Genomic DNA, 15,686 nt, shown 5'->3' with positions numbered 1-15,686 from the left:
TAATTTATCGATTAGTCCAAAAATTGGATATTTCTTTTAGACGGGGCGAGGAATTTGTTTATATATTGTTTCACTGTAATTAATGAAGCAAAAAGTATGTTTATTGCTCTTTTAATAATCATTCGATAACACTATATCGTGTGTATCCTTGAATTAAATTACACGCAGGGCGATGACTTCAAAATAGTTAATTATTTTTTTCGCTATAAATATTACGTAGAAAAGTATTCTTGTATGCAAAATATTGTTCAATATACATGTGCAATATATGTAAGTACATGTTTAAGAAATAAATTAATTATTGCACCATGTATAGCTAATACTATACAAATGATAAACTCAATTTCTCACAATCCAGCAGTTTCAAAGTTACACATAAAATGCTAACACGAGGATTTGCCACACAAATTATTAAGCGTATACCTATCCGTGGAAACGATTTATTTTCAGTGCAGGCAACTTATTTCGTTACAAATTGCAATCGACAGATTGTAAATGCTTAATTCGCCAAGCGAAAGTACAAACTGTTCGCAGCAACCTCGCAAGATAATTTAGCTTCGTTTACGATTCCCTCTCTCGTTATCTTACTAATATATCAACGAGTTACACTGAGCACATATAAACAAAAAATAGTTTTTTATAGGATCCACTAAAAATTATTATGAATTTTTATTATGAGGAAACCTCGTTCAGATGATCAAAGAATCATGATAACAGAACATAACTTAAGGCACTCTCTATTGTAAGCACCTCGTGTTTACATAAATACTCAGCTGTCAATCACATTCTAAAATATACGTAATAGTTTCATATTCATTATTTACCCTTATTTATAAAGAGTTGTTAAACAATTTGCTATGGAACGATTGTTGTATTGCAAATGGGACGTTATTAAAAATAATTGCCAAAATTTTGCGAAATCAATGTGCGCGTATGGTAATAAATTTTGTGGTTATTTACAATAATTTATTTGCTTCCATTTGCTCGATAGACGTATATTATAAATAACTGAAAAACTACGACACGTGCATGTCGTATATCAATGTGGTATAAACCCTCGTAGTTTTATTAGTACCAATATATACAAGATTAAATAACAAAACGATGATTATTAAATATCTAACAACTATAATTGCACCCACGCTGAAGTTCTAGAAATAAATAACTTAAAGTCGTGATCGTGATATATAAGTAATTCTACACCTAAATACTTCACTGCACGAACGTGGATCAGTAACATTATTGTCTTGTATTATTTCATGAAAATGCTCATAGACGATCGCAAACGATATTCGTAGAAAGTTAGAATACATTCAATTGTTCCAGACCGATATTTAGATGATTTACCTTAATATTATTAACGTTTAAGTTTGTGAAGGATATTATAATTGGACCAACATTTTTGTATCTTCTTGTCCCGAATATAAAGAACTGAAATTAAGATTATAGATTTTTATATTCGAAAATGTCAGTAATTTTATCTTGAGTATTCTTTTTATGAAAAATAATATAGTTTAATTATAATCAATCATATACTTGTAGAGCATCTTACTGTGTTAGTTACTTTGTCAGAAAAACAAAAAACAGGAGAAAAGTATTAATATTCGGTAAAACGCAAAATTCTTTTGCATTTTATTTTAAATGCAATTTATGATATGCAAATTCATAAATTTCATATGAAAATGCACATGACATAAATAACTGGCAAAAAGATGACGAACATATACCATAGTTATAGAAAAAATATATTCTTTAATGTATGTGTTTCATACTAATGGTGTTTACTACGTTGTCTTTGTCATAAATTATGTCTAAATTAACCCATCGAAGATACCGCAAGATTCGCGATTTATCTTCATGCGACCGATATTTTGCAATATATACTTACATTTCTAAGATGAATTAAGGATGAATCAAGTTTTTGTACATCTTTGAAACACATCTGGTTTGCGAAATTAATTAACGATGTAAGTTCCTCTGTTAGTTTGTCATCTTATTAATCTAGTACAGTGTGATATATTTTTCTATACAAAATCCGAAATCACAATTAGGATAAAAATATATCGTGTCAACAATATACGTAAAGTGATGCGATGTATAAAATGCCCGCATGGCGCTGTGGTCCGTATGGACTTTGACTGCAGGGAACGAAACGGAAATCCATACTCCGTACAGTGCACAGACGTTATCCCCAATGGGTTAATATCTGTCCCACATTATTGAAAGAAGATATGTAAATATAATATTTCTGGGTTAAAGTTCGATAGCCCTTGTTCTTATTTTTTTCATTTTTTTTTTCATTATTCTTACGTAACGTAAGCATTCACTGAATTTACTTCGTCCCATGCAATTATTATATTTTTTGCTGTAATATATAGGACATCTCATTTGAGTTATTTATGTTCTATTTTTTTGTTAATGATATAGAAGAATGTCTAATATTTTTTTGTACCATTAACTGAGAATTTTGAAGAATTCATTCTAGAACATTTGCAAAATACATCTCAATCAGTCAGTGAAATAGAAAGTAGTAATATTTGCTCAAATATCGAATTTACTCGCCCAATGTATATGGAATCACATGAATTATTACTACGAACATTAAAAATGAACATTTCCTCTAACACGAGATATATCATTCAAGAAATATTATTCTGGTTTATGTTTGAGCATCTTTATTAGTTGCTAGGATAAAACTTCATGAAGATTGTACATGACACTCATTATGTAGACATAGAGAAAGATTATAGATTGCTGCAACATCTAAAATACCAATTAAGAAAGAATTTTCAACTGTATAACAAAAATATCGTGTTATAAAAAATGAAAAGATAATGTTTCCCAAGGATTATTCAACCGGTTGTCTATTAGGATATGTAACAGTTGTCGATGTTTTACCATAAGAAGAATATAGATGTATAAATTGGGTCTGAAAATTCATCATGTTGCTTCGAAGATGCTGGATAAATGTATAAAAAATATATGTTAGATATGTTTATGCAAAGTAGCACGTCCGTTATTGTTATAAACAAACAACGAATATTTATATATAGCAATAGAATTATCTCAGATGTGTATATCATATGAAACGATCCATATACTTATAGTATAACGCACAAATAAATCCTGCAGTTTGTTAATTCAAGTGATTCCATTATTGAGGGAACAAAGCTTTCTTTATTATGCATATTTTAGAAGTGTCGTGCTCAGTATCTTTGATAGAATTGTTGACTTTCCAAAATCTACACATAAATTGATTCATTCCTTTTCTTTTTTTACAACTCTTAAAAATTTAATTCGAATCCCTATTTTCAGTCAATCGAGCTTTTATTAATTTCTAACGCGGCTCCAAAGCCAACCGTCTTCAGTGTACAATTTTGTAATGACATTCTTTTATCAAGCTGACTTATCAAAGATCCCTGAGTATGAAGCGTCAATAGCCAAGATATCGAAAAAATATAAATTGACGTCGAAACGTTGTGCTACTATTGTAGAAACTTTCTTATCAATTCTCTCGAATCATGTTATCGAAACTATGTATATTTTTTCAGGACGATCTTAAGAAATATAATTTAAACTCAATTCGCATGCTCGAATTCGCGCTTGCAATGAGCAGGATCCCAAGAATCTTGAAATCGTGTACACTTGATTTCATGCTTAACGTATATCCGTTATAATTTCTTGATGCTCGAATCAAGTTCGAATTTAAAATCTTTAAATAAGATCACAAATACGAGTTGTTGCTGCTTCACAGCTAAGAATGCATTACTCACAAAATAATGATGATAGTGAAATTAAATTACGTTAAGAGGCTTTCAATAATTTATCCGCTTGTGCTAATGTGAGAGACCCTACGAGAGAGACCAGAGTACGGTCTAGCCATGTTATGGGGTTTGGATACAGGAGACCACCTTCATAAAATCCCAAATGTCCGCCATGAGCCAGTTCCACATACAACGTGTTTGGACGAGTTCCTGAAACAGAAAAATGATACAGAAAGATGTTTATGAAACTGTAATGAGTTATAAATGCATAATGATTGCTAGTACACACTGGCATGTTCCTTGATAGGTTCCAGTAACATCTCAGGTACAATGGGATCATCCAATGCGTTGATGAATACCATAGGTGTCGTAATGTTATCTAAATAGAACAAGGAGCTACTCCACTTGTACATTTCTTTCACGGATCTAAAGTTATGGAGCTGTACAATAATTAATATACAAATTAATATAACTGAAACATAAATTGATATTTAATAATATTTATGTCAAGAAATATTTTACTTTTCTAGTGTATGCTTCATCAAGTTCCGGTAAAGTTGCAGCAGAGATGATATCCCATTCGTTTAGATTATACTTTTGTTTAACTTCTTCAGATAACAAGATATTTTTATGTTTAAGTATAATATTCTTCACAGATTCTGTCATTATATACAGGTAGAAACGTCGAAAATTCTGCCAGTTAAGTAGGAACTTTGTACCTCTATACATAAATTAAACAGAAAGCAAAAAATCTATGAGTACGTCACTTTTCACAGTCATCATTTTTCGCAAGGAATTTATTTATGAAAAAATGATATGTACTTACTCGATGGCATTATACCCTTGGCAAATAGATATGCCACCAATTATATTGGATAACTTATTCGATCTTTGTTCTCCTAAGTACTTGGTCACAAGATTACCGCCCAAGCTAAAGCCAATGCAAATTATTTTTGTATTCGGATGCTTCTCCATCAAACTTTGTAGCATCGTGTGATAATCATCGGTGTGACCTGTAATACGCAAATCGAGCCAAATGTCAATCAGGAATTCAATTAACACCATCTTGATTAAACCTCTTGAGATCCTTAAGGCTCTCACAAAGTAGGCTCTATTAATATATATCATTCAAGACAACCGCACAAAAATAATGTTCTTCTAGAAATTACTGGAAGTTATACCAGACAACTTCTTCGGAAGATAGAAAAAAAAAAACTCTGCATTGTTCTCTTTTTCTGTAATATTTTCATCAATTAACAGATCAATAAAACTATATAATTCATAATTAACAATGATACGTGTGAGAAAGTTATAATCGATTTTTTCTTTAGTAATAAAGATAACAATAAATAGAAAAAATAATAAAATTGAACACAGATAAATAAAAGTCAACATAAAAAATATTCCAAGGTCGAAATGCACGTAAATAATGATTAGAGCGTAAAGTCGTTAATTTAGCTTGGTAATATTGTAAATGTACTAGTATTTCCATAATAATATGCTATTGCGTATATATACGTACCGTACGTAAAAATTCGCGGTGCAGTGATCTTGACACTAGAAAGGACTCCAACGTGATTAAGTACTGCACATCGATACCCATGGCACTGTGCAAAATGTACGAAAGTTCTGATATAAACACTTTCGGAACTATTACAAATCCCAGGACAGATGGCAATTGTTACATCATCTGTAATAAAATAAAATATAAAATATTATATCGATTTCATATACATGCAGAGCACAGAGGTTCATTCTTATTCCTAAAACAAATTAATATTTTCCTTCCTTTGGATGCAAGCCAAAGACTCTTCAAATATTTTAATGACTCATTAACATGTCGATATTGTTATACCAACAGATATCTGTTCATAAGCTTAATATGTATGCTAAATATTGACGTTATTCTTGGATAGATATATGTATATCGTATAGATATACGTATAGATTGCTTCACTCGACCATTAAACTTTATTAGTTTTACTAAGCTTCCTTATCTTTTTATCAAGAAACGTTAACTTTAATTATATCGCAAATTTATCAGTTATAACACGCTTCAAAATCGCGAAAACTATTTAATCTACACCGTGTTATAGCAAACTATCTGGTCAAGGTTTCTTTAATCTTCAATTGGTACGATAGAATCAAAATGATTTGCATTCCTATAGGGGACTGTATTGATTCGTAGGCTATCTTTTGTTTCAGACATAGCGCTTTCAATCTTTAATCTTTATTGAACTTTATTCTGCAAGTGTGAGAGTTGAATGATCAAAGAAAGTCAAAGTCGAAGTTACGCTAGTTAAAACTCAATCATCAAAACTGTTTCGACCACTCGCGGAGAGACGCGATCGCGAGGAAGCACGCCAACGGGAGTCGTAAATTCCCGTCACGATTAGATAATCGACGCCACGAAATGATCGATCCCCTATTTCGATTAGGATAATAGAGGTGGTTAATTGAATATTATACTGATGTACTTAGTTGTAACTGACAGTTTATTCCAACAACTTTGTGTAAAAGATAGTTACGCTGGTGCGTATGTATAAGGTAAGTGAGTGACTGATCTTCGGGTGTAAACCCGGTCGAAGGATGTTGTATGTTTGAAGGTTGAAGAATCAGTGATGTTCGGTGACGATGCTGTTGTAACGTCAATTCACATCAGAGACCAGGCCAAACACCACGGACATGACACCCAGATGTCTGCATATCCTTGGCGCGCACCCTCAATAGTCTTAAGTGCCCACCAGGGGCCTTGGCATTTTCATGGTTAAGGTCCTTCGGACCAAGCGAGTATTTCCTGTCTTAGATTTCCCTTTACGTTTATTGTCTACCACGTGTTAGCTTAGAAAGTTGGTTTTCTCTACATCTGGTATGTTCCGTTGGCAACTTTCTCGCGAGGGCGGCTAAAACCCTTCCTGGTCCACCAATCGTCTTATTATTCAATCGGAGACGGTGTCTACTGCCCTCACTTCCTTAACCAAAATTGTCATCAGCAAATCCGATAGTCCCGTGTCCTTATACACACCCACCCCTAGCTTTCCTCAGACACAGTATCGTCAGTAAAACTTCACTTATTCTGTATCCTTAGAATAGTCAACATATCTATATCGGTCTCTACCCTTATAAGTCGCGTACTTAATGTATTGTTGTAACTAAGTCTTACATAACGTGGTTGGAGTGAATTGTGATTTATGCTAATTCAGTGCGTGTTACATTGTGATTGGTGAATTCACAATAAAGGTTGATTAAAACAAAGTTAATTGTTGTGTTACGACTCAACTATATTTTATTTTCACCAACCAACCCTAAAAATTACGTGACATTTTGGCGATCCGTGCCAGGATCCATCAGCTTCGAGAAAACGAAATTACGCATTTCGGGCTACGGTCAACTTCGAAGATTGAGGATCAACGGACCACTGCAACAGAGCAGACACCTCTGACGTTTCGACAAAGGAATACCGTAACGGAACCTTTCCTACGGGCTAAACGATCAAGGTGAGCGAACACTGAACTCTTTTGCCAAATAGCACAGACAGTACAAGTAGTATAACAATAGCAACGCCACAAGAAAGAAATACCGAAATGGTTGACGCCGCTTCAACTAGTAGTGGGATAGACCCAACAGTTAGGGCTATAATAAACTCATGGCAGAAAGAGCGCGAGACTTCCACGCAACGATTTAACCTACTCGCAGCAGAGATCGCACGAATAAACGATAAGTTAGCAAGAATACAAACGAGAACTGTATCAAAGGCCACTATTAAAGAAGCGACTAGTGGGAGTTGTCAGGATAGTTTAGTTTCTAATAGTTTGAACAAAAGCTTGGAGACGAAAAACGTTACTGTAGAAAATGAAGAGATGGTTTTGAAAGAATTTCCAAAAGAATTGCAGTCTAATGTAGGAAATTCTTGTGAAAAGAAAGTATCAATCGACACCGATTCACAGGATTACATTTTCACTAAAACAGACTTAATGTTTGATGCTAATATCTCGACAGAAAACCAGAAAGAGTCTGTGAAACAAAGGAAAGAAGATATTGCAGTATTGTATAATGATTTGAATCCAACTATGGGGAACAGCAAGTAACTCCAACATTGAAATACTCCAACGCTTCCAATCGAAAACGCTAAGATCCCTAATTGACGCACCTTGGTATGTAACCAATGAAACTATACACCGCGACCTCAAGATACCCACCGTCGAAGAGGAAATAGCAAAATATAGCGACAGATATAGCAAAAGAATCCCCCGAAACACCGAAACCCCCTAATAACTGGGCTACTTGATACGACGGACCAGATTCGCAGGCTGAAGAGGCACTACCCGCTAGACTTAAACGCTGGATTCAATTAGCTATCTAAATTAAGTAATATTCACTTATTTATAACTTACTTGTAAATTATACTTATCTATAATAAGTACTAACTTATTATAAATAATCAGCCATGTCACTGCGCCACGCCAGAAAAATTACTGAAAATTCTCAACGCGAGAATTGATTGTAATTTTAATAAATAAATAAAAAAAAAAATCTGGGGTCTGCCTGGCTCGCGGTCCAGGTAGAGTGTTGCACGACGCAACAAAAACAAATAATCGAACTGTATTTTACTGCTTCATTACATCACTCTATGGATGCATACGTCCATATTTAACATAAGATAAGCGAAGAGAACTAGCAAATTACAGAGTTTCTTTCAGTTGCAACCAATAGAACTTCAATATGAATTTTTCATAGTATCTTCTTATGATTCAAGATTTTTAGTGAAACTGACCTTCGTAGTCGTTAGTTAGTGGTTGATAAAGATCGTAAGTGAGAGTGGTCTCATCCGGAAGTCCTATGTACACTCGTTCTCCAATCGGCCAAGGGCAACGGACGCGACCAATAATACTGTGAACGATGGTCTGTACATGGCCACTGAAACCCCATAGCCTTGTTGGTTTGTACCTGAAATACATAAACGAGCGTGATGTAATATTTTTATCATTGAAACATATCACGAACGGCGACTTCACCTAGTTTCCAAGCAAACAAATCTTACACAAGATGCATTTTCAATTTCGCGATACGATTTACATCTCGAAGGCGCTTGGAATACAATCGAAGTTCATAAGTAGCGAGTTGACAAACGATTTACATCTCAAAGCTACGTCCGATGAAGTTACAAACGTACATAGAGCATTTCATTTCCCTTGTTATTGTGTAATGATATTATTCGATATTTACTTATAATTCATCTCTTCTAAATTTGCAGTTTACCAGTTTATAGTTCGTAGTATCACGAGGAAACAGAAAATATTTAGAAATCACTTAGTAAGTAAAAGCAAAACAAGCAGTTATAATACTTGGTAGATCTTTATTTAATCTATTTTGTATTCAGTTTGAGGAAAATTGTCGCATGCATGGACAGTCTAGTCATAAACCACTACTTCCCTGCGGTATCAATAAACTTAAGCAACTTTTATGTCTTAAGAATTTAAGTAGTTTTTGAAACGTGAAAAATCGTAAGCAAAAGTAAAACTGAGAAAACTACTAATCACTGTAGCAAAAGATGGAAAACAGGTCACGGTGGTAATTCGAAAGCAGTCATAAACTATTTTAGGGATAAGTATATGCGGCTAATAACCAAGCGTAAAATTTCTTCCACACTTTGTACATCTCTGACTTACTAACCCGTGCAACTCAATTTCTTTTTCGACTCGTTGATCTGGATCTATGGTATACTATGTGCACGCAGACTCGTGTTTAATTTATTCTTCAATTCTACCAGGCCAGGAAACAACCATTCAACGCGCGTGAAAGTGTGTTTCTCTTCTTTCGTAGCAATTCTACGCAATTTTTACCGGGAGTAAAAGCGAAGTTAAACGTGACAGCGAAACATTAAACTTCTTCGTTGCAACGTACAAAGAAAGAATCGCTAGTGGATCAGTGGAGCATATACGAAGCCGTAAAAATTACTGGCATCAAGCAGTCAGTACTGGTGGAAAATATAACCCGGTCCGTTAATGGCACGGCAAAGAAGATCGCGGTTATTATATTTCTGTGGAAAGGTTTCCTTAGGGGCATCGTAGCCTGATCCAAGAATGCCTACGTTTTTCACCCAGGTATTAAATAAACTGTACTATGACGCTATTCAAACGAGGACAATGACTGTTTCAAAGGATTTACGACCTTACGAACCAAAGTAGATAAGATGTAAAATTTTACACCGATTTCTACTTATTTCAGTGGGTAATGTACTATCCTTTTGAGGAAATATAAAGGCCACGTTCTTTGTGAACGCCCAATTACTGCGAACGTAAGGAAAATTTTACAGGTTCGACATTCCATTTTAATTACTTCTTCGCTAATAAGATACGTGCGAAGCATTCTTCGATATCAACACGTCATAAGTATGTGTTGTATCGTCGGTGGAAGAGATATGTATAATGCTTATGATGAAATCATCAAAGTTTGCTTGTATGATTCAACAACCGAAATAGTCATCGGTGACATATAAAGGAATATATTGAATGCAGGATATTTTCTAGAATTATATCATTAAATTCAGGATTCTTCCTTTCTTTGCAATATACTTGAAAAAATTGTTTACAGTATACAGTTTGGTAAATTGGGATTCTGGAAATACAGGATTTTCTACTTTTCACTTGATGCATATATATTACAAAGAAATTTCATATGCCAATCATATAAATGACTTCTGCAGACCGAGATTCCAGCTACTAACTACGTACATATACGTGCGACTAGATCAACGTGTGTCACCATGTAACGTATTAATTTACAATCTCGTCGTATATCTTCGACCAACAATAAGTACGTCAAGACCAAGTATTTTTCTTCTTTCTTTACGAGTTAGTGTAGTTTAAAATTTCCTATCGTTTAATTAGAAGCACAATAATAATGGTGCTGGAAAGTAGCATTACTCATAAAGATAATCATTGTTGACAAATCAAAGATACAACGAGCAAAAATCATTCTACGATTAAAGTATCGCGACTTTCTGTTGCGTGTTGAGGCAAATGAAATTCAGAATGTCACGCAACAGAGTAAAATTTCGCTGTCGCGTACAGATTGATCGAAGAAAAAGGTGAAATTCTCTTCGTCCCTTTTAAATTATGAATATGCATTCGTGAAGTGTTTCAAGTCTCCTGCGATTAAATAAATAGAATTATGTATTTACGATTTAACGAGATTGCTCTTGAGATATATTTTTCTTTACTATAGGAATTCTTTTTAGCAAGTGGTCGCAAACAATCACGGTGACAGAGAGGGCTTTTACGATTCACACGAATGTAATTAATAAGACATGTCGTTAAATTTTTAATTAGAAGCTGGACGGCCGTTAATGGAAGGAATTATACGTTTCTCACTATCAATCTTCTCTTCGTACTCGTATGTAAAGAAGTTACGTACGTTTTACAACATTTGCTGCTGCTTGCAGTCACGGCCAGCGTATAATCGATCAAAGGCGGGTATTAAGTTTGCTTTTTATTTTTTTATGTGTTACGATAACGATTCGTGCGACAGGTTGTTACATATCAAAATCGAGCGATAAATGTAGACGACTGTTTATTCGCGGGAAAACGTATCACGAAAACCACATCTTATCGTTTTGGAAAATTTCTTTTCGATTTAAGATTGTCGAAAAGTGAACATCCTTTTCTACCAACTAAAATTTCTTCCTGGCGTTACGCCATCATTTTTCATCGAAGGAGGTTCATCTAAAAAATTACAAGAAAGAGATAAGACAAAGAATTTGTCACAATTTTTTAATTAAAGGAAATAACTTCACCGAGTGCAAAAGTTTAAATATCCAACGCAGAAAGTTGACGATTATCCACAATATCTATAACTTATATGTACAAGGATTTTATAAAAATTGGAGTGTAACAATAGTCGTTAAATCCACATAACCAGAAACAAATTGTGCAATAGTAATTGAGAATTCAGTATGTACACGATTCGGTTTGCAAGAGAGGAAAGGGATCGAGGTAATTATCAATTTCCTGCCTATCTTTCGGAAATTAACTCGTTCAATCAGGGTTCGATCACTGGAACGACTTTCGATCGTCATGATGTGAAACTCTGCCAGATTGAAGATGATTCCATAGTATGTAAATGCATACCATTACGAAAAGGGATTTCGTTCTACAAAAGTAAAAGTGAATACAACGAGATTGTTAAGAAACGCGATCACTCGATAAAGTGAAGGAAGTCTCTCTGTGCAAATGTGTCGGTTAAATAGCTGATTATTAGTCAACGTCGGCTTTTTTGGAATCGAAGATATCACGGAAAGCATTTGCATCCGCAATCAGAAAAATATGAAACCAATGCAGTCTTTGGTGAGTATCATATCACGAAGTTCTAAAAATACATATGTAAATATATGAAATATTTTTTTCTTCTTGGAATTAATGAGGTCGCGATTACATGAAAAATTACGTTTTCTCTTGCACGCTACAATCTGTGGTTTAAGTCTTTCGTATAACATAAGAAATAAGTCTCCTAACGTATATAATAATACGATTCTACTAATAATAAAATGGAACAGACGAATCGCTGTTTTTTTCACTTTCTTGAACTGAACTATTTAAGAGATCTTCCACTGTTGTAATTATCTCCTGTTTATTACACGTAATCTTCTTTCAGAAATATTGATATTTAAAAAGTGTCTTGATATAAATATTTTCAAGATTTCTTTAATATATAAAATCGATTTACGGTAAAATACGAAGAAAGTTATGCATAAATCTCATGCAATGATAACTCGTTGAACGTTCAACTTGCTCTGATACGTCCGTTTCGGTGAATCATTTTTTTTCCAGAAAAGAACTCCTACATTTTTCCAGCGAGCTCATGTTTGGATATACAAGTGAGCAGTTCAACTTGCATACCCCTTCTTCTTTATTTTAATCCAGAACATGATCGATGAATTATCGGTTCCTTGAAAATTTCGATATGAACCATAATTTACAGATACGGTAGTTGGATTATTCCACTCTTTGTCTGTGTAATTCCAAAGACATTTGTATTAATAAAACGACGCTTTAAGTATGATTTGCTTTAATTTCAGATAAGCTCTCAACAACAATGTGTAGCGTTCGTTGCAATGTTCTGATAAATGTGATGCAAACATACTTAAGCCATTTATCCAGTGAGGTCATAGCCAAGAGCAGAACAAGACATTATGCAATACTAAAAATGATAGAACAATGCTAACGATTGCACTATCTGCATCCTTTTCCAAATTATATCATCTCGATCCGATTTATCTGCTTTACCTCTTCTCACGACAATTTTGTCCAAAATTTCAATGAGATTTATTCAGAATGAAATTTTAATTTTACTTTGATTTGTAAATATCTAACAAGGTGAGATACTTCTCCGGATAAATATTACAGTAATTTTAAATCATTGATTATAGCGACACAAATGTATACGATGTATAAGCAATTATTTTATCGCGGAAGATTATTTTTAAAACGCACACTACTTTGAAGGAACTGGTTAAAGTTAATACAGCTTGCACAAAGAAATTGAAGTAAATTACTAAACTTTTTTTTCTTGTATTTCCATTTTTGTGAATGAGAACATATTTTATGTTCAGGAGGTGTATTTAACAATATAAGGTTACTAAAACTTATTTATGCTTTTCTTACAGGTGTTTATTATTAATAACTAGATTATGGATATTTTTGCACACTCGTATTTTTGTAAATTTAATTTACAAAATGGAAGTTAGATAGAAGAAATACATAAATATTTGCAGTTTTCTAATAAAATAATAAATGACAAACTGTACAAGTGGCACGTACTTGGTTTACTATCTATATTATATAGATTACAAAATATGTAAAATATAGATATTATCAGAGGAATGTGACCGTGGTACAACGGGGTTGACATTAAGTTTTCTATAACGCGTATTAAGTGATGTAATTAAGTAAATTGAGAGGGTCATTGTCTATTAGTGAAAACTAGATCAGGCCCGTGCTAAACGATTAAAATAAAACTTACCATTCAATCGTGCCTGGTAAGTTTCGCGAATTTTCGGGTTTATCGATCGATAAATCGTATTCGAGACATTTAGTTATCGAGAATTTATCAAGTATAAATCTGATTAAAAATAAAGGGTCCATTGTATAAAATTTGTCACGTGTGATTACTTATTTATATGCACGCAAGAAAAATATCCGGCGTACCGAGGTAACCTAACCTCACTTTCTACCATGAACATTATGCAGCGAGATTCAGAACCTGGAGTTTTGCTAGTGGTGAAATAATTGATGAAATAAAAAAAGAAAGATTGTTGGAAAACTTACGGTTCTGTGATGACAGGAGCGATTTTAAGGATCGTCGTTAGGAATGACTGATCTTTACAGACGATCAATGGCTTCTGCGGTGCACTGTTTACGTTTAATATCCTGAACAGGATACACAGGATCACGGCGAACACGGCTAACAGCGCCGTGGACATGTTTCTCCGTTGCTTATGCCACAAAAATTCGATTTCTTCCTTTTTACGTTCCACGCCAATACCGAATGGATATTGACGTACGAAAAGGAATGTTTAAGTTGATTGGTTGCTCCCTTGTGCAATGATATATGTATATGTATGTATGCTGGAGGACTACGAAGGACCTTCGGTCACTACTGAGTCGGCGATGCACAAAATACGTGATACTCGTCGCGAGGACTGTATGCGACTGTATTCCGCGTTTGTTTTACCGGCACTTGACGGTCGATTTGCGCATGCCTATCAATATACATATGTACACCTAGGTTCACGGAACCTCCATCTGTACGCGTCGGTCGAAACTTCGATTTGAATTATGGGAGACAGAGCCAAAAGTCAGACCCAGCTAGATAGACGATTCCAAAACACAAGTTAAATTTTCAGATGATTCTGCTTATATATATGCACATACGTACACGGTCAGACAGTTGTGTCTCGAATGCCGCGAATCGCAGCTGGTTCGTGGCGCTAGTTCGCATTCGCTGTTATTTAGAATCCCACTAGCGTTATGGCACTCTCTTTCTTTTCTCCTCTCAAAAAGTTCCGCGTAATAATTTTTTAAACTATATTGTTAAATGTACAGGTACAAGGTAGAAATTAGCTTTGAATTTTTGCATGTAATATTTAACCATAAATTTTAATGTTGGCTATACTGAAGAGTTTAAACAGAAAATGATGTCAAGTATCCAGAGAGCAAAAGTATCTTTATTCATGGAAAAGAACGTAAATTGTTGTAAGTGCTAGAATAAGTGAATTTAGTACCTAGGGCTATTGTTAGGAACAGCTAAAATCATGTACAGTATCCAAAAAAAAGTATTTGCACTTCACTATATTTGTAATATAATATTTACATACTAATTAGTTAGGTTCAAGTATACTAAATTTTATACCCTTTAGTAGTACTTTTATAGGATTTTAAAAATTTGATACTATGAAATTAAAATACGGAAACTGATAATTTATCGTTTTATTGGAAAATAAGGGTATATGCGAATACTTTTTATAGTCACTATATATCAACTTTAAACCAATATCTTTTATTTACATTGAGAATCTTCACTTCCATCATTTGCCACTTCAACTCTATAATTCAATGCCAACAAAAATTGTTACGAGTATAATTTACTGAATTATGTTATGTTGAAATTAAAATTACTAAAAATAAAATGTTCACTTTGAAATATTTCACTGTAACGAACAATAAATGTCCCCACAATTACTATATAATTAAATTTTTATATTTCTCACACATGAATAATGGAAAGCGACTATGCTTTGATAAGGACGTCCGTACATTATCCCCTTACGGCAAAACGATTCTATTCGCGTTTTCGAAGCACGGTCGAATCTTCTTCAAGGCTGCGAACGATTCACGAAGGTAATCGCGAAATATCGTGTCACTG

General features: G+C 33.9%; 1 protein-coding gene across 1 annotated transcript; it reads right to left on the bottom strand.

Annotated features, from left to right (window-relative positions):
- Window positions 1-1,972: 1,972 nt before the first annotated feature.
- Window positions 1,973-14,515, bottom strand: LOC117216601 (abhydrolase domain-containing protein 2). The gene is made up of 7 exons (XM_033463437.1): window positions 14,090-14,515; window positions 8,539-8,711; window positions 5,287-5,454; window positions 4,591-4,777; window positions 4,287-4,485; window positions 4,054-4,204; window positions 1,973-3,974 (listed from the first exon to the last, which is right to left on the bottom strand). Exons 1-7 carry the CDS (start codon window positions 14,242-14,244, stop codon window positions 3,805-3,807), a joined length of 1,203 nt encoding a protein of 400 aa, XP_033319328.1. The 5' UTR covers window positions 14,245-14,515; the 3' UTR covers window positions 1,973-3,804.
- Between the last annotated feature and the right edge of the window lie 1,171 nt (window positions 14,516-15,686).

The sequence above is a fragment of the Bombus bifarius genome, unplaced genomic scaffold (assembly GCF_011952205.1).
Source record: "Bombus bifarius isolate JDL3187 unplaced genomic scaffold, Bbif_JDL3187 scf7180000010271, whole genome shotgun sequence".
Taxonomy (NCBI): domain Eukaryota; kingdom Metazoa; phylum Arthropoda; class Insecta; order Hymenoptera; family Apidae; genus Bombus; species Bombus bifarius.
The sequence above is the reverse complement of the archived record's forward strand: the minus strand, read 5'-3'. Positions and strand labels throughout refer to the sequence as shown.